At 40.6% G+C, this 20,665-nt stretch overlaps 1 protein-coding gene across 2 annotated transcripts in view; it reads left to right on the top strand.

Moving 5' to 3' along the window:
- Positions 1-20,665, top strand: part of SRGAP1 (SLIT-ROBO Rho GTPase activating protein 1) — a 266,482-nt gene that overhangs the window by 205,524 nt on the left and 40,293 nt on the right. Inside the window, exons 9-12 of one of the 2 annotated variants that reach the window (XM_004766598.3) lie at positions 4,802-4,999; positions 5,481-5,565; positions 14,075-14,102; positions 18,769-18,802. In XM_004766598.3, coding sequence (XP_004766655.1) covers positions 4,802-4,999; positions 5,481-5,565; positions 14,075-14,102; positions 18,769-18,802 — 345 coding nt within the window. Of the gene's footprint in view, positions 1-4,801; positions 5,000-5,480; positions 5,566-14,074; positions 14,103-18,150; positions 18,254-18,768; positions 18,803-20,665 lie in introns of both variants that reach the window. The other variant, XM_004766597.3, reaches the window with a different exon arrangement.

Below are 20,665 nucleotides of genomic sequence, written 5' to 3'. Positions count from 1 at the left end.
GGGTTAGTATGTAGTCCCAGCCATTCTGTCTGGTATTTTCTGTCACATTCTTTATGCTTCCTGACAATTCCAAATTTAACCATGACACTCTTGCTTCAAAGAAGAAAGTTAAGTAAAGGAAGAAAAACGGTGTTGTTGACAATGACAGGAATCACATGGCTGCTGCTGGTTCCACAGTTTGTGGGCCTGTTACTGTGGAAGCTGCTGGGTGTGGATCCTGTGTGGTCCCCTGGGAAATATACCGCCTTTAAGACCTGGGGCAGTAAGTCTGGTGCTGGGGCAAGGGTCCACTTCAGAGCCTGCAGTTGGTCCACAGATAGTCTGTTACCAGATGCTTGAATGGGTGTGACACCCACCAGTTTCCTGAACAGGTTCCTAACAGATAGGACTGGCTCTATACCCCAGCTGAAGGCAGCTGGCTCCGAGTCCCAGGCCCCCTCCAGGATGCATAGACAGACATGTCTCCCACCTGGAGCCAGGTTCCAGGGCCACTTCGAGATCTACAGATAGACTGAGGTCAGCAGGTCTGCCTCCAGGACCAGCACTGAGAAGTATGCCTTCTAACACGATACTGAACATGGAAGATTGCTCCATGACCAGGGCTGAGAAGGACTAGAACTACATCATGGGCTGCTGCACGGTTCACAGCTGGGACCAAGGTCAGCAGGCCTATTGAGGCACAAATAGATGTGACTCATCCTGGATCCCTTGGCAGGTAGTTCTGGTGACAGGACCAAAGCCAGATAGGACCATAACAGAATCCCCAGAGGGAGCTGGCTATTTCTGGGTCAGTAGCCAGGACCAGGGTTGGGAAGCCTCCCACCTGGGCCCAGGCCTACTTTCTCAACTTGGTTCTCCTCAGTCCTGGGCTCCACCAAGGTTTTACAATTCTTACCTGGATCCCAAAGCTCCCACAAATGCAATTTTGTCCGTGGATGGCCACCAGATTACTTGTGGGGCAGGGAAGAACATGTGCAGGGGAATCTCCTATTTTGCCATCTTGCTAATGTCACCTCTGGAGGGGTGAGTCTTGACTCAGCCTATAAATATATAATCATGACTTTCCTTAAAGTAACCACTCACAGTATTTTTTTAATAACCTTTAATATTGATTTTTTTCCCCCAGTAATCTCTCTCCTTTGCATCGTGCACATCCCCAGCAATAATGACTAAGTCTGTTAATTTTCTTTGTACTTTTTTGTTTTATTGTATCACATGATCTCTTTTAGATCGGAACTAATACTGATTAGCATTAATTCTTCCCTAAACAGTATTTTGTTGATTAAAAAAAAAAGTAATTGAAACTATTTCTACTTCCTGTAATAATGAACTGAGTCATTCAGCTGATTATTTCACATTTCACTGTCCTGGACAAGATGTCTAGCCAAGCCTGAAGTCCACGGCACAGAGAACCATATGTTCCCAAAATGAAGAGCATCAAATATTTTGAACAAAAATATAACACGGTGATTTTGAACTATTAGTTCCCTGATTTTCTTGGAAAAATAAATAGACATTCTCCCTAGAAGATGATAGTCTCACCCTAACTTAAATAAATCTACCAAATAACTCTACCAACTTCAAATAACTCTACCAAAACATCTAGCAAACAGACATCAGATCAAAGAGATGCCCACAGGAACTACAAATATTGACATTATCAGAATGACATTATCAGAATGAAAGAGCCACTTATTGTGTTCAAGGAGCTAAAAGCCAAGCTTAGATTTCAGTAGGGAACATTAAAGTTTGAAAAGCACCACACTAAAACATAAACTATAAACAGTGAAATAACAGATTTTAAAATGTACCATATAGAGATTCTAAAAGTGAGAACTACAATGTCCCAAGTTAACAAATCAGTGGATGGTTTTAACATCAGATTCGACACAGATGAAGAGTGAATTATGAAAGTGGAGGACAAATCAAAAGAAAATAATCAAAATGCAGCATGGAAAAACAAAAGATAGAAAATACAAAGAAAGGGACACCTGTGTAGTTCAGTCAGTCAAGCATCTGACTTAGGCTCATGTCGTGATCTCAGCGTCCTGGGATTGAGCCTTACACTAGGCTCCCCGCTCAGTGGGGAGTCTGCTTGTCCCCCCCCCCCCGCTACTCTACTCCCCACTCATGCATGGACTTGCTCACTCTCTTCCAAATAAATATATAAAAATCTTTAAAAAAAATATTTGAAGAGAAGGGTAAGAGATGAAGAGAACACAGTGATGTTTGCCATACTAATGAAACTCCCAGAAAGGAAAACAATAGAAAAGGAGACAATATTTGCAGAGATAAAAGCTGAAAATTTATTAGAGTTTATGAAAAATATCGCACAATTCAAGAAGTCCAAAAAAATCCTGATAGAATAAATTTTTTAAATCCTTACAATAACACATCATGGTAAAACCTATAGTTTAGGGGCACCTGGTGGCTCAGTTGGTTGAGCATCTGCCTTCGACTCAGATCATGATCTGAGGTCCTGGGATTGAGCCCAATTCAGGCTCCCTACTCAGCAGGGAGTCTGCTTCTCCTTCTCCCTCGGCACCTCCCCTCTGCTTATGCTCTCTCTCAAATAAATTTTTAAAAATTTTTTTAATGTAGAAAACTTTAAAAGCAGCTGGAGAAGCAAGCAAAGTAGCAGTGGACTCACAGCAAACGTCTCATCAACAGGAGCATAGAAGCAAGAAAATGTAGTTCTTATCTTCAGTGTATTGAAAGAAAATAAACTACCAACCAGAAAAAAATACTTTCATAAATGAAAGTGAAATAGAAGACATTTTCTAGTCAACAAAAAAAGAGTTCACCACCAGCAGACTCATGCTAAAAGGAATAAAGGCAGGGAGTACTCTTAAAAATATAAGGAAAGGTGGGGCACCTGGGTGGCTCAGTCATTAACCATATATCTTCAGCTCAGGTCATGATCCCAGGAATCCCTGGGATCAAGGCCTGTGTTGAGCTCCCTACTCCACGGGAAGCCTGCTTCTCCATCTCCCACTTCCCCTGCTTGTGTTTCCTCTCTCGCTGTGTCTCTGTCAAATAAATTTAAATAATCTAAAAATATACATACATACACACACACACATATAAGGAAAGGAGGTCAAATAATGTAACATATATGGATAAAGCATAATAAATACTGACTATATATAACTAATAAATACTAACTATATATGTTTTTAAATATATGTTAATATTTATGTACAAATTTTATTATAATACATTATAAACTAGCATATAAATAAGGAGAAGTAAATGAAGTTAAGGTGCTCTAAATTCTGTACTTTGGGAGAAGGATAAAGCTATTGATTTACACTAGACTTTGATAAGCAAAGGTAAACTCTGACCTAATTGTGCAAGGTAAATGTAGAAGACAAAATCTCCTAGAAGATAACATAGAAGAGTATCTTTATGACTCTGAGATAGGGAAATATTTCTTAAATAGGACACAAAAAGTACTAATCATAAAGGAAGAGATCGATAAATTGATTACATTAAAAGAGACAGTTTATCTAGATTCTAGAGTGAAAAGCCAGAGCAGAGTGGGAAAAAGATATTCACAGTACCTGTAACTAACAAAAGGCTCATATCCATAGCTACAAATAAATAAGAGAAAGACTTATAACCCAGTGGAAAATTGAGCAGGAGATTTAAACAAACTATTTGCAAGAGAGGGAATCCAAATTATCATAAACGTATTATAATGAGCTCAATCTTGGGCATCAGAGAAATGCATATTAAAACCACAATAAGATACCACTACACACGCAACACAATGGTTTAAATTTTATAAGCTGATAATGCCAACACTTCATGCGGAGTAGCAGGAACTCTCTTACTGTGCTAGTGGGAATACAATAATTTTGGAAAACTGTCATGTATGCTAGACGTGTGTTCATGGCAGTATTATTCTCAGTGACCCAAAACTAGAAATCAGTCATCTATCAACAGTAAAAGGGATGAATTACGATGTATTCCTGCAATGAATATTCAGCATGCACCAATGAAATACTATACTCTCAAGAAATGAATAAATCTTACTACATAAAGTTGAACAACAGAAGCAAGACAAAAATCATACATGCTATAGGATTCCATGTGTATGAAGTACAAAAAGGCTCAAACTAATACATGATGTTAGCATTCAGGATAATGGCTACTTTGGGGGACGAAAAAGGGGCTTGTGGTAATTGGGAGAAGCACAAAGGTATTTGTAGGGGACTTATGTCTTGATCTGAGTGGTGGTCACATAAGTATGTGATCACTCTGGTCATTCATCAAGCAGTACACTTATGGTGTGTATATTTCTTGTGTGTATTTAATTTCCAATTTTAGAAGGTTACTTTAAAAAATGTAACTGAGGGGTGCTTGGGTGGCTCAGTGGGTTGGGCCTCTGCCTTCGGGTCAGCTCATGATCTCAGGGTCCTGGGTTCGAGCCCTGCATTGGGCTCTCTGCTCGGCGGGGAGCCTGCTTCCTCCTCTCTCTCTCTGCCTGCCTCTCTGCCTGCTTGTGATCTCTGTCTGTCAAATAAATATATAAAATCTTAAAAAAAAAAATGTAACTGAGAGAGTACCCAGTGATACATGAGACTTAAAGGATCCAAATACGCAGAAATATACTCTCGAGAATGTCTCTGAAGAGAACCTCTCTTTACATTGGTGGTAGTGGGTGTTGTTTTCCTATCTCTCTCCTCTTCTTGGGGCAGGGCCTATGTCTTCGCCTCCGCCTGACAGAATAGATTCTTACTGAGTGTGGGATTCATGAAATCGTGTGGTAACAGGAGAAATGTGTTCCTGTCCCCAGGTGAAAAAAACGACCGAAGCCACCTTGCAGACCATACAAGATATGGTCACCATAGAGGACTACGATGTCTCTGAATGCTTCCAGCATAGCCGCTCCACGGAGTCTGTGAAGTCTACAGTCTCTGAGACCTACCTGAGTAAGCCCAGCATCGCCAAGAGAAGAGCAAACCAGCAGGAGACAGAGCAGTTCTACTTCATGGTGCGTCTGTCGCTTCCCAGCCACCTTTGGGCCTCAGAGCTGGGGTCCCCAAACAAGCATCTAGAGTTGGATTGGAATCACCTGGGTTCTTTATTAAAATACGGACTCCTGTCTGTCCTCAGAGTTGCCGATTCTGTTGATCTGAGATAGGATGTGGGAGTTAGTACTTTTGTAAAAGTTCCTCAGAATTAAAGAGGACTGCTCTAAGACCACTTTTAAACTGTAACGTACATACGTGTCCCCAGGAGGGCTTGTAACCTTGTGGGTTCTGGTTTCAACAGGTCTGGGGAAGAAGGGATCCAGAAGACTGCATCCCTGATAGGTTCCCAGATGATGGCGGGTGATGCTGGTCTGTGTCAGACTGCCCTCAGAGTAGCAAGGTTCTAGCAGATAAAAGTGGCTGGATTTTAAGCATCCCGTGGAAAATCCCTTGACATGATATACACTTTTTAAAGCTAAAAACGAATCTTTCCTTTTGCAGAAACTCAGAGAATATTTGGAAGGTAGTAATCTCATCACAAAGCTTCAAGCCAAACATGACTTGTTGCAGAGGACCCTTGGAGAAGGTCAGTTACTTGAAGCAGACAGGGAGGGTGACATGGATTTTGTCCTGTGTCACGTTGCCATTCCGTGAAGAGTGCGAGTTGTGGGTTTGTGTTTTGAGAAGCAGAGAACATTGCTTGTTTAGATTGGGCTTTTGCTAGAACTGTAATAATCAAGTTCTCCCAGCAATTTTCCTCACAAGCTTGGTGCTAACCTTGAGGAAGAATAGTGAAAGCTGGGGAGGGCTGAAAAGCCAGCACAGAGGTCCTGAGGAGCGCTCTGCCCAGCCTGGGGCTCCTAACACCTGGGGCTCCTAACACCTGATGCTCCTGACGGGAGAAGACTGGGCAGGGCTGCACCTGCTGACCACACAGCCCCTTCTTCCTCACCCTCTGGGAACCTGTCCGGCCTTCCAGCTCCATCCCCTTTGTTGTAGGGGCCAGTATTTGTTCTCACATCTAATGCCTTCCTGGACTCCAGCAACCCGTTAAACCCGTTTGGGCGATTTTTTTTTTCCCTTTTCTGTAGACATTGATTTCACTTGAGAAAAAAAATCTAAGGAAGTATAGTGCTGTAGCTAATAATAATAACAAAAAACAATAATAGTTGTCCCTTCCATAGGGCTTTCTCTGTGCTAAACTATTGTTCTAAACTATATATTGAGCTGGGCTGTAAATTTCCCCATTTTTACAGATGAGGAAAAACTATGGGGAAGAAAGGATTATAGGCAAAAGGGACTATTTAAATGTTAACTCTCTTTTCATCTTCTTGAAATTTAAAAGGAAAAAAATAAATACAAGCAAATTCCCTTTTTTAAGTGCCTCGTAGTCTGTAACTTTATCTTTTATTCACACTAGACCTTGCCAGAAGTTATAAAAGTGAAAGAATACAGATGGGAGTGGGGGATGGAGGGGACTGAGGTGTGTAACTCAGGCCAAAAAGAGATTGCTGCTCTTTGACCTCAACTCTTGCCCCCTACCATTCTAGAACCTTCCTAGGACAAGGTGATTTTTTTCATCACCTTATCTCCTGGTGTCCTTCAAAGGACACATTACCCTCAGGGAATGAGTACTTGGAGAAAGGTCATCATGACCTAAGGCTCCATGTATTACAATTAGGATGCCAGATTCCAAGATAAAAGGCTGATATCATTTAGAAAAAGAATTAACATTTAAACTACTCGAAAGTGTCTTGTGAAATAAAATAACCAAACACAATATGTGAACTTTCATTTGATTTTGAATCAAAAAAGCAAGTTACAAAAGGCATTTTAAGGACAACTGGGGAAATTTAAATATAGACAGACTGTATATTAAATGACATTATTGAATTCATTTTCTAAGATATGACAGTGGTGGTGTTATTATGAAGAAGGTTCCTATTCTTAAGAAATGTTTGCTAAGGAGCGCATGGGTGGCTCAGTCTGTTAAGCGTCTGCCTTTAGCTCAGGTCATGATCCAGTCCCTCAGTGGGGAGCCTGCTTCTCTCTCTCCCTCTGCCTGCTGCTCCCCCTGCTTGTGCACTCTCTCTCTGTGTCAAATAAATAAATAAAAGTCCTTTTTTAAAAAGTGGCAATATTAAGAAAATGAAAATCAAAATTGAATTTAAAAGAAAAAGAAATGTTTGCTAAGTGCATATATCTGCAAGTTATTTTCAATCAATGCAGAAGAAATAATACAAAAGGAGAGAAGGAAAGAGAAGGAAATAAGGCCAGTGTGGCAAAATGTTAATAGTTGGGAAATCTCAGTGAAGGGTGGCCCTGTACAAGGCTTTCAGCTCTTCTATAACGGAGGTTGGAACTTTTTTTTAAAAAGCCCTTTTTTTTTTCTTTGAATAGTTGTGTTACCTCAGCAATCATGTCCCAGTTTGTTTGTTTTTTTTTTCTTTTTCCTTTCATAGTATCATGTAAGATCATTTTTTCCACCTACCATAAAATGCCTGATATTTCAGTGATGCCCCCAAGGTCAGTTGCCAGTTACCAAAGCATAAATTATTGTTAAGTGTTTTGATGAATGCTTACAGGCACAGAGTCCTTCCCTACAGGACTGAACACTACTTTAGAAATCGTGAGTTGGAGGCAATTAAGTGGTGGGTGAATTCATTCTTGGCCTGCATGCGGACACATGTGTTAATTCACTTGGGGTCACATTCTGAAACTTTTATGATACTCATTCTACATAGATTCCCTGATGTCTCCTGGAGTGAAAGCCCCAGCGGTTCATACTATTTTACGTGGCATGATTGGAAAGGGCTATATTTTAGCCGGCTTGCCGAATCCATAAGCCAGAGTCCATCGTTAGCTGCTGTTTTGTACCTCATGAACTCTGCCGGGATTTCTTTATCTTGGGATTTCTCTCAGTGGGTTTCTCTTGTATCATAGCAACACAAGCTGGGTTCCAGGGTACCAGGCCTTCACCAGGTTGCATTTATTCAGGAACTGGATGGTTCCCATCAGACACACTAGCCTCTGCCCACACGCCGCAGACCTTCCACTCCCCGGCCCTGCCCCACGTGCAGTCTTGGCAGCACACCACACCACTGCCTGGGCTTCATGCTGGCGGCTTTGCCCAGAGAAACCCTGAGCCTGCCCCCATCTTTTAGCTTGACCATTGTGGGCCTCCTGGCTTCCGTGCAAGCCCTGTTCGAGTTAATAGGCTTATACTAAAGGAGGCGAGGAGAGTTAATGGTCCCTGCCCTACAATGAGATAATCCAATGGGGAGTCCTTATGAAGGAGCTCAAGTCTGGGCTTGGTGAAATAAGGTTAGTAGCACAGGATTCGATGGTGCGTTTGGGGACAGTCGTGACTTTTTATATAGAAATCACAGCTCTGAATTATACCAGACTCACTGCTGCAAAAGCTGCCTTCGTAGCAAAACAAATAGGGCCTAACCCAGGGATTTAGCAGTTGATTGTAGACAGCTGAAACTGTAACTACAGACATGTGTTTGGCCTGTCTTGCTGCTTGCCTTTGGCAGCCGACCAGAGGCACGGTCAGTCCTTTGATTTACGACACTGTGAAGCCGCTCATGGGGGCTCTTAAAGGTGCACTGTCAAGATTCAGAATTCCACAACTTTGACAACTGCCGAAATGAAAAGAAATACATAATGAGTCGTTCAGACCAAAGTCATCACCTTCTTCGTCATCCTTCAGCAGCACCGTTACAGCCTTCTGTGATGTCATTTGTTTTTCACCCGGAAAATTTACACCAACACAGTAAATGAGATCTATATCCGTAAAACTGAGGCATGGAAAGTGTTTTTTCCTTTTAGGAAGGAGCCTTCGTGTTCACACTGGCTTCTTTATGTGCAACATTTGGAGTTAAAGGGGGTGTACATATCAGTGCAGTTTTCGCCAAACACAGACAATCTGACACCAGAAGCTGAGTTCCATGTTAGGTTGTTTCTAGACCTGGGTGTGCGGTTTCCCACAAAGGAACTAAATGGCTTATCCTCTTTGAATCCATTGTCTGTCTTTGAGTAGGAGCACAAACACCCTTTCGAAAGAGAAGCTGATTGTGAATTGTTATGTTTTTTTAGAAAAGCAATGCATTCTTAAGGAAGAAAAAAAGGCTGAAAAGTAATGTCAGAGTCCTTATCAGTCATTCTTTAGGGACCCTATTCCCACTGCCTCTGTCCAGATGGAGCTGGGCACATATTAAATATTTCATCTAGTTGGGGTTTTTTTTTGTTTTGTTTTTTTATCTCAGATTGCCACAACATGGTATTTTGGTTTTCCCTTTTAGTCTGTGGTGGTAAAATACACTGGGGAGATGTAACATGGGTGTTTAAGGGGGTAGGAGAAGAATAAATGAAACAAGATGGGATTGGGAGGGATACAAACCATAAGTGACTCTTAATCTCACAAAACAAACTGAGGGTTGCTGGGGAGAGGGGGTTTGGGAGAGGGGGGGTGGGGTTATGGACATTGGGGAGGGTATGTGCTATGGTGAGTGCTGTGAAGTGTGTAAACCTGGCAATTCACAGACCTGTACCCCTGGGGATAAAAATACATTATATGTTTATAAAAAAAATAATTAAAAAAAGAAACACACACACACAAATACACTGGAGTGTGAAAAATAATTCACTTCTTTATTCTCAAGTGAAATGATCGGAGTAGTCAAAGTAGGTGTTTGTAGCAAGAACAAGATAATCCTGGGTCATGGGTCATTTTGTGCCTCCATATGACTTATATTGTGGGATGGGGAGGGGAGTGAGGGAAGAAATTGTTGTTTTTAATAATTAAATAGCCTTCCAGAGAAAGTGATTGAAATCTAATCCTCAAACCACTGGAAGCTTTCACATTTCTCTGGGAAGCAGATTCTTCTAAGCTTGTGTGTTATTGATCTATTAATGATGATACTGATTAAAAAATAAAACCTCATTCATCAGTTGAGGCGCACTCTGTACTATTAGCTGAACAAAACAATGGATGTGGTGGTGGCGGTTATACCATGAATGATAGTTCTCGAGAAGCTTGCTCTTGGTTCATTAATCAAAATGTATCTTTGATAGGTTTTTAATTTTTTATCTCATACTGTTAACCATGGATGGATGGAGCAAAATGATTTTAAGCCATTTAATATATGATCTCTTTCTAAAATCTAGAGAATCTTTGCTTGGGATATTTTAACAAGAGTAGCAAAACTTCAAAGATACAGAAGACATTTCATTTTGAAGGAGTTATTAGTGTCTTTATCATTGAATTGCTTGAAAGTGATTAATGCATTATCCAGTTTAATTTTGTAGATACTTTAAATTTTTATTTTATTTATTTTTTAAAGATTTTATTTTTAGGTAGTCTCTATACCCAACATGGGGCACAAACTTCCAACCCCAAGATCAAGAGTGGCGCATACTACTGACCAAGCCAGCCAGGCCCCCCAGGACTTTAAAATTTTAACTTAATATGTGTTATATAATTTAGTACATCTTGGCATTTTGTGTTTGATTTTAGCCATATGGAGGAGATAGAAGCAGAAGCCATAATCCCTATTTTTATTTTATGATTTTCAAGGTATTTTCTGGGGAATAAGACATATTTTTACGATATATTACTTGGGAGCTCAGGTCTAGAATTAAAACAAACCTGATCAAAATAGCATCAACATTTTTCACAGAACTAGAACAACAAAACCTAAAATTAGTGTGGAACCATGGAAGGCTCCAAATAGCCAGAGGAATGCTGAAAAAGAAAAGCAAAGCTGGTGGCATCACAATCCCAGACTTCAAGCTCTATTACAAAGCTGTAATCATCAAAACAGTATGGTTCTGGCACAAAAACAGACACATAGATCATTGGAGCAGAATAGAGAATCCAGAAATGGACCCACAACTATATGGTCAACTCATCTTCAACAAAGGAAAGAATGTCCAATGGAAAAATTCTCTTCAACAAATGGTGTTGGGAAAATTGGATGGCAACATGCAGAAGAATGCAACTGGACCACCTTCTCACACCAGACAAAAAAATAAATTCAAAGTCGATGAAAGACCTCAATTTGAGACAGGAGACCATCAAAATCCTTAAGAACAACACAAGCAGCAACCTCTTTGACCTTGACTGCAGCAACTTCTTGCTAGACGTCTCTGGAGGCAAGGGAAACAAAACCAAAAATGAATTGTTGGGACTTATTCAGGATGAAATGCTTCTGCACAGCAAAGGAAACAATCAAGAAAACTAAAAAGCAACCTAGGAATAGGAGAAGATATTCGCAAATGACACATCAGATAAAGGGCTAGTATCTAGAATCTATAAAGAACCCATCAAAATCAATACCCCCAAAATAAATAGTCCAGTTAAGAAATGGGCAGAAGACATAACCAGACATCTCTCCAAAGAAGACATACAAAAGGCCAACAGACACATGAAAAAGTGCTCCATGTCACTGGGCATCAGGAAAATACAAATCAAAACCACAGTGAGATACCACCTCACACCAGTCAGAATGGATAAAATTAAGAAGTCAGGAAATAGCAGGTGTTAGTAAGGATGCAGAGAAAGGGGAACACTTTTGTACTGTTGGTGGGAATGCATACTGGTACATCCACTCTGGAAAACAGTATGGAGGTTCCTCAAAAAGTTAAGAAGAGAGCTACCCAGTGACTCAGAAATTGCACTATTATTTATTTATCCAAAGGATACAAAAATGTTTATTTGAAGGGGCACATGCTCTCCAGTGTTTATAGCAGCATTATCAACAATAGCCCAGTTATTTTATTGGGAAAGAACCCAAATGCCCATCAACTGATGAATGGATAAAGAAGGTGTGGCTTATATATATGCAATAGAATATTACTCAGCCATCAAAAAGAATGAAAACCTGCCATTTGCAACAACACAGATGGACCTAGAGGGTATTATGCTAAGCAAAATAAAGTCAGTCAAAGAGACAAATATCATCTGATTTTACTCATATGTGGAATTTAAGAAACAAAGCAAATGAACATAGGGGAAGGAAAGGAAAGATAAAATAAGATAAAAACAGAGAGGAGGGCAAACTATAGGAGACTCTTACCTATAGAGAACAAAGTGAGGGTTGCTGGAGGGAAGGTGATCAGGGGGATGGGCTAAATGGGTGATGGGCATTAAGGAGGACACTTGTTGGGGTGACTCCTGGGTGTTAATTGTGAGTGATGAATCACTAAATTCTACTCCTGAAACCAGTATTTCACCATATGTTAACTAACTTGAATTTAAATTTAAAAAATAAAAAAGATTTGTAAATGTGTGGGGGGAGGGGGAACAAACCCAGATCCTAGGGCCAGATGCATCACATACTAACTGTTTGACCTTGAGCAAGTCACAGTCCCTTGCCTCCTAAATGCTTGGTCTCTTCCATAAAATCAAAATAACATTACCTGCTTCCCAAGGTTTTGTGAATATTGTGAGTTAATATATAGAAGGTGCCTAGAACAGTGTCTAATAAGTATCGGACATCATTGTTGTTTGTGTTGTTAGTAGTATATTTGACGTCATACTTCTGTGATAATAAAGTTTGTAGCATGACAGAATACAGTACAGCACAAACCTGCTAGTTTCTCTGTCCTCAACCTTTCGCTCATTTTCCTGACTCCCTGTGCATGATCTTAGCTAGGTCCCATGGCCCCAGAACAACCTAAATGGTGGTAACCATCAAATCTTAATCTCCAGCCCTGTCTTGTGTCTGTGCTTTAACCCTGTCCAGCCAGCTTCCTGCCGAAGGATATCCCAGAAGACACCACTTTCTAGCAGACCATCTCTCATACTTAAGAACAGCTAGAAATTATTCTGGGGTTCTCTGTCCACCTTCTACTTTTCTTGTCCCTCAAAATAGCAAAAGGCCAAAAGAGGGAAGAGAGTTCGAGTTAAAAAATCGATAGAACTGGGTTCTATTTTTTAAATATTTTTCCCCTTTCCTCCCACCCCCCACTTCAAGTCAGGGCCCAGCATGGCTTCTAGTAGACCTACAGAGGCCTGAGTCTGGGCTAAGGAAGGTATTCTCTGGCATTAACTGTCACCTCCACCCCTTTTACAAATAGAGCATTAATCAAATCCTTCTTTACTTGCACTTCAAAAGCAGATAATAGAGTAAAAGACTCTGTTGCCTGGGAAGGTGCATTCAACATTTCCAGCAAGACCACTCTCTCTACAAATGTTATCCTGGCCTTCTGCGAATCGGAATCACTGCACTATGATGGGATGGGATGGGTGTACCTGTTTGTGCTGCAATGTGACCTTTCTCTGGTAGCTGTAGCTTCAGGCTGTTTCAGAAACTGGTCAAACTGTTTGTTTATTTGCAAACAAACCGGTGAAATGGTTCCCTCTTGCACACCCCTCCCACAGTTCCACTGGAAACATGAGAAAGAGCAGACAGCAACCACAGGCCCCCTTCTCACTTGGAATTAGCACAGATTGTAGGAGCACAACAGAAATGCAGAGCCGGTGTTTAAAACAAGCCAAGAAAGCCTGAATATACAAGAAACTCTTGTTGTAGGTGGCAGGGAACTTTGAAAGGCTATTACCTTACAGGTTGTAGAATGTAGCATAATTTAATGTCCTTAATATCTGCCAGTGTCATTTCTGATTATAAATGCAACTTCTCACCTTACTATATATTATAGAAAGAACACCAACTTAATATAAAGGAAATTGAGTTTCCCCACCCTAATTTGACCACCTTCTAACCCAAGTATCAGTCAAGACAGAGGAAACAACTAATATTCGAACCTTGGATGTATTTTATCTGTATTTCTTTGTTAACCTTAGTTAAGATCAAGCAGCTGTTCCATGTTTCCTGAGTAACAAATATCCCTTCCTCAAATTGCCAAGTGAAACATTTTTCTCCAATCTATAGGATTTATTACATTTTAAGTATAGGTTTTATGAAATGTTTACTTCAAATTATTTGTCTCTTATGATATGCTATCCTCGTGCTTTCCACCATAAAATGTGTAAGTTATTACAAACTCAGCATCTTAAAGTAAGGGACAGGTTACCAAGTGCATTCCACGGATTCCATTCCATTTACTTTTTTTTTTTTTCCCTGCAGGTCATAGAGCTGAGTATATGACTACAAGGTAGGAAAATATTTTATCACAACTCTATTTCTCATCCTTTTTTTCTTTCCCCTTAACAACAAGCAACCATTCAGTGCTGCAAGAATGAACCAATTTTGTTAATGAACATGGTAGATCATTTTGACTCAATAGACAATAGTAACATGAAATCTTTGGGGTTCTCACAAAACCAGATTTGCTCCAGCAGATCTGAGGGTTTCCCAGTGTAATTGTAAAGCTCTTTAATGGTAGACTGCTTCAGAAAGACCTAAATCGAATGGGCTTGGTTTATCTAATCCAAAATACTTTCAGTTTCTAGAAATAGTCTGATTTGATCATTTAATTTAACAAGCAACGTTATGTGCATATCTACTGTGTTAGCAAATAGAAAGCATGATCAGTTATTTTCTGCTCCTACTTTTCCTTATGTCATATAGAACTTAGAACTGTACCAATACTTGGGATTTTAGCTGCTTACCCCTTTTTGGTTCACTTTAAAGATTTAAGTTTGTTTTTTATTTTTTTATTTTTTTTTTTAAGATTTACTTATTTATTTATTTATTTGACTGACAGAGATCACAGGTAGGCAGAGAGGCGGGCGGGGGTGGGGAGCGAGGGGAGGCTCCCCGCCAAGCAGAGAGCCCAACTCCGGTCTCCATCCCAGGACCCTGGGATCCCAAGCCAAAGGCAGAGGCCCAACCCACTCAGCCACCCCGGTGCCCCTAAAGATTTAATTTTTAATATTACACCATATTGCACCCCCCCCCTTTTTCATTCGTAAAGGGATTTCGAAGCCACCTCTGAGAAAGAAAAGCCTTTTAGGGAAGAGATTCTGATTTGGGTTGGGGAAAGTTTGCAACTTTTATTTTTCTGTGCCAGCCTTTGTGTGAGAGCCAGGAACTATTATAATGGACACAGCTAGACTTTGCACTCTTGAAGTTGAGCTCTCTTTGAGGTGAGAGGCATTTAGAACACTGATGGGTGTGTGTGTGTGTGTGTGTGTGTGTGTGTGTGTTGTGGTAATTGGCAAGTTGACTTTCAAAGCTCTGTTGTCTGTACCGGGCAGTTTATCCAAAAGGAAGCCTCTCTTCTTGGTGAACCAACTAGAAAGATACAGCTACTGACTTGCCTAAACCTCATGGAAAACACCGAGGTTTCTTTCTTCCCTGTGTCAGTGACAAAGAGGAGTGTTACTTCTTCATAGTAAGATGTAGTTGATGGAGCTTTTTTCATATATATCATCTCTTTGGGCTGTCAACTGCTTTACTTTTGTCTCTATATTATAATGAACATAAAGCACTTCAAGAAAAAAAAATTTCTTTTTAAAAGGAAATGCAAATACATGAATTTGCAGTGAGAACCGTCACTGCCCAACAGACTAGATACACACATCAACCTGACTCGGACTTCCTCTCATCCACATGGGCAGGCTGTGTGGTAGCCAGCAAACCAGCGCGTGTCATACTGTTCAAGTGTTGGGTGGCACAGCCCTGATTCTGTTCACCAAATGTGTGCCTAGTAAAGTCAGAGCCATCGGGGGCCTATGGCTTTCGGCCTCTGCCTCCAAAAGGACTTTAATAAGCGCCTGGGCACTTTGTTTTCCTGTCAGGTTTTTCTCAATATGGTTGTCTTGTTGCATTTGCCTCATACTTTAGAATCGACAGGAGAGGCAACTTGCAGGCTTCTGGTAGACAACTCAAAAGACATGTCCTCATTTGCCCCAGCGAGGAGCTACGCTGCTTCTCTCCATCATGCAGGAACAATAATCTAGCTCTACTTAGGGGGCTTTGGCTCTAGCTACAAGGTTTGCTTGTCCCACAATTGGTGACCACACGAAATGAGCCTTTGTTCTTATCCTCTTAACTTTGTCAATGGCTCCCAACGTCACCAAGTGTGCAGCTCTGCTGGACCTTGTAATAACCGTGTTTTCTGGTTTTTCTGTCAGATGCTTTGCTATCTTGGGGCCCTTCTGACCTTGGAGAGACTACCACTCCCTCCAAGAAATAGTAAAGGTCAGGCTCACAAGTATGCCTTTTTTGTGCAGACCCACCAGTCCAGACCTATACCATCAGCTGCATCCTTTACCGTCCTTTTTTGGGTTTTCACGTTCAAGGTCACTCTCCCCCTTCCCTGATCACCACAAAGCCAAGTCCCAGACAACCCCTATTCCCCAGAGCCCACCAAACTTATTCAACCTAGACAGTCCTAAACCTGCTTACCCTCCCTCACCCCTTCCTTCCCATGGAGACCACAGCACTGCCTGTACTCCCTCTGCCTCCCAATTGACCCTGGTGCTTCCCCATGAACCCCTCCCCTGCAGAGTAGCCTGCCCCCTCCCTTTGGGCAGTGTGGGTAGTAAACTGTCCTTTCAGTGGTGTTTGCTTCTGATCTGTTGGCCTCACCATACCTGAATAAAAATAAAGTCTACAGTTTAAAACACTTGTAAAATAATGAGGGGCACCTGGGGGGTGCATTTGGTTGGGCACTGATGCTTGGTTTCGGCTCAGGTCGTGATCTCGGGGTGGCGAGATCGAGCCCAGAGTTGGGTTCTGTGCCAAGTGTAGAGTCTGCTCGAGGCTCTCTTTCTTCCCTCTCCCACTGGCCCTCCCCTTCACCCCCTAAAACAAATTAATTATTTTTAAAAATCTTTTAAAAATACTTACAAAGTAATGAAAAGATTGGATGAAATCAAGCACATAAGGTTAAACTCCTTGGTGGGTAGTTGTTCTGGTTTTTATGCCCACCAAATCCTTCTGTGAATATCCCAGAATCAGTATATAAAAGAGGTTTCAGAAATTTCAACAGGCCATGGCATACTGCCTAGTGGAAGTTTCCATATTCACCTCTGGACTCTTGAAAAAATTCCTCTTAACCTCTCAAGCATGTGGGACTTTGGGTGCTGCTCACAGTACACCCTGTTAATCCCTGGAGCCCACCTACTAGCTGAGTCCTAGAATCCGACTGTGGAAGCCTGTCAGGTTTGCTCCCCTACCTCTCTTGATAACTCCAGATTATGGTAATCTCTTATGAATCTAGTCAGGCTTCCTCATGTCCTTGGGATTTTGTTTCTAACCTGGCCTTTCTGAACATCAATGAACTGAAAAAGTAATTCTTTCTAGACAGTTTGCAGCATAACAAAGGGCTTACCCAATTTTCAAGTGTGACGCATACCCTCCTGTAAGCCTTCCCATGAAGGAGTTAAAATTGGAATATCTGGAGAGCGGTCCTGGGACTCTCCCATTCAGTACAGTTGCAGAAGCTGAGTCAGATACTTGTGACATCTTTGCTCTAAAGGAAGAGGACAGAAGAGGCCCTGGTTCTCGACAACAGAGCAAGAAGCTACAGGGTCTAAGGGGAGCAGGTGGAGCACTGGTTGTGTGTGTGTTAGACTTGCGCAGCCACCAGAGCAAATAGACTAGAGATGGAGAGTCCAAAGCAGAATAAAGGACATGTGCTAATGCTCTACAAATATTGAAGCGATGAGATAGTTCGTTATAAAGAAATAATCATTCATATGAGCCTGTATCTACCTCCTCCCCGAGAAAGCATTGGAACCAAACTCATTTTTCACTTGTGACCCCATTAATTACTTACTTTTGCATAAACTAAAACCCCATTAATATCTGAGGACTATTGAACAGATGTGACGTTACTTGCATTGACGAATTATGTTGTAACTAAAAATATTATATTTAATTTCTTACATTGGGATTTATCGAGAGCCCAGATTTTTATGACTCATTGTGTCTTCCGTGTGACTCATAAGCTGGTCAAGTTTGTAACACTTGGCCAGATAGCTCACAATTCCATTTTTAAACAAACTAGCAAACAAATGTCATATGCAGTATACAAGAAAAGGGTCGTCTGAGGAATAGTTTGTATCATTTTTGATGACATAAGTAAAAGTAAATAAATGGGAAAGGGGAAGGACTCTTTTCCCCCATGGGCGGGGGGGTGAGGTGAAGGGGGCACACAAGAAATCCTGTTTTGTGATTTTGCTGTGACCTATGGGTATTTCATTCATTGTTTGATTTCTGCCATGCTCAGTAATCATATTCCCTTCCCTTAGGCCTCCAAATGTTCCCCCTAAGCCCCAGAAACACAGGAAGTCCAGACCCCGCTCACAGTATAATGCTAAGTTGTTTAATGGGGATTTGGAAACATTCGTCAAGGTACTGGCACCAGCCATCTGGGTGGCTGATCTCCACGCTTCTTCCTATAATGGTCTCAGCCTCTCATAAAAGGAGGCAGGTCATTATGTCCAAGTCTGTCCTGGGGCTCTTCGCTTTCCCAGAAAATCAATATAATATTTCCTGAAGTCAGAGAGGAAAGAATATTTGGTTTGCGTGCCTTCAGAGAAGGAAATACATGTGAGTATTATGTTGGCAAAAAAGTAAGTCCTCTTTCTTTCTTAAAAAAAATAAAAAAGCCATAATTTGGGCAAAAAGGAAAAGAGCTTACCTGATAAAATATTTTATTTTTACTTTGTGCAAATTAGATGGCACAGAATCTATTTTTAAAGTACATTGTTAGGGGATCTCTGAAGCACGGCTAGAGTTTGGATTTCCTGTGACTTGAGGAATTCATTATATTGGAGAAATGGTAAGACCCTGCGGTCTGTATCTTGGATCTCTGCTGTGTTTACTCTGTCTTCTTTTTCACCCTGTACCTCTGATAATGCTTCTAGCCGAGGACGAAGGAACTCACACGCGAGACATCAGGTATAGTGCTGCAGGGAGGGGAGGCCACAGCCTCTTTTGCTCTTGATATCATTTTCAAATCATAATCATGCTTGGCTTTAATTGGATTTTTAAGGTCTTTGAAAGAAAAATGTTTGCAGTTGGAAATCAGGTTGAAAAATAAGCTTTACTGTTTATGGATTCCTACCTATCTGCTATAGAAAAGAGGTACAGAAATTTGAACACTGATTTAAGAGGAGTTGCCTCTTCTAGCAAAAGCAGATAAACAGTATTTACATTACATGTTTGACAGTTGTACCAAATTTGAGTCAAGGGCTTTCGTTAAGGGAAGTCAGTGTTAAATGCCAAATACGCATTAATACTGGATTAAAGACCCTCAAATAAATTGCACAAAAAAGAGAAGAGCTTTCTTTCTCTTTTGTACCTAACATTTTATGTCATGGATTCCAGTGTTCCTGAAGACTAAATTTATGTAAAAAACCTCATCATTCATGATTCCCTTAATAATATGTTATAGATGTCTTAGTTTCTTTAAAGACTGATCTTCTATCGAATACGGGCACTAATGGTTAAAAAGTGTGTGTGTGTGTGTGTGTGTGTCATATTCACATGGACAGACACGTACGTGCATACACACACACACACAGAGACTGAGGGCCTCTGGCAGCCTTGAAAATGAGCCCTAACCTTGGCATTAAGTGAAAAGCCACTGGACAACCTAAATTGCCATCACAAACCCACTGCCATCAGCCTCCAAAGAGCCTTCTTGGCTCTAATTTAATATAAAATTATTGTCAGACTTGATTAGCTAGCTTCCCAGCCCAAGGCTTATAAGCAGGGGCAAATTAGCTGGAGAGAAGGGAAGATAAAGATTAGATGAAAGCACCAAGATATGCAGCTGATGGTCTGGCAGAGAAAACAGAGAAAAGCTCAAAGAAACAAGGGTATGATTCTGTTCTATTTGATAACACAGTACAAGAATGACTGCTGAAGATAACAGGACAGCTCATATTATATTTTTAAAAGATTTTTCATTAAGAACAGTTAACAGAAACCAAATTTAGGGACTAAAGAAGGAGTAAACCAGTTATCCTGGGAAATGCACTTAGGTGAGCTCTTCCAGGTCCCAGATGGCATATTAATTAAAGAACCTTCGGTCATAGCAGTAAAACAGTGGAGACAGAGATCTCTGCCCTCTGGAAAGTGCTCCATCACTCGAGATCCCCACAATATCGCTGTGAGAAAGCAAGAGCAAACCATTTTTCCTTTTTCCCAGGGGGAAACTGAGGTACAAAGGGATTGGTTTTTTTAATTCTTGTTTGTTTGTTTGAATAGTGGGTGGAGCACAGCCCATTGTTTCACTTCTTGTAAACTATTTTCTACAAAAGCATCTGGCATCCATGAAATCAAATTAAAACACATACACACTTATTACTTTTTGACCATAGAATTCATTGTATCCAAATAAAATACTGACATTAAACAAAAGATTAGTGATTATCTTGAGGAAATGTAAAGACGAAAATGTTTTTTAAATAATATGAAAACTTAAGGCATTTTTATTTAGAACTTTCTTAGTGCAAACATTTTTCTTTTAATAACATTTTATTCTTTCTTTTTGTTTTAATACTAAGTTCATCAGAGGTGCAAACTAATATTCTCCTTTTATCACTTACATTTAAATATTTGTTGCTCTTTTAGATTACAGTGTTAAGTGAAACGGTCATATAAAGTTTACCTCCCCTAAAACACACTTGTATTTTAAAGAAATATCCCCTCACAGTAAGTGTTGGTGTAATTACGTCGCTATTTTTGAGCCAACTAGTCCACACTAAAGAATTTTTAGTCTTAAGGACCTTCTCTAAGAAATTAATAAAGTGTACG

This window comes from Mustela putorius, unplaced genomic scaffold (assembly GCF_011764305.1).
Source record: "Mustela putorius furo isolate JIRA1106 unplaced genomic scaffold, ASM1176430v1.1 tig00003988_pilon_pilon_pilon, whole genome shotgun sequence".
In the NCBI taxonomy this organism is placed as follows: Eukaryota; Metazoa; Chordata; class Mammalia; order Carnivora; family Mustelidae; genus Mustela; species Mustela putorius.
Note: the sequence above shows the minus strand (reverse complement) of the source record. Positions and strands in the feature narration are given on the sequence as shown.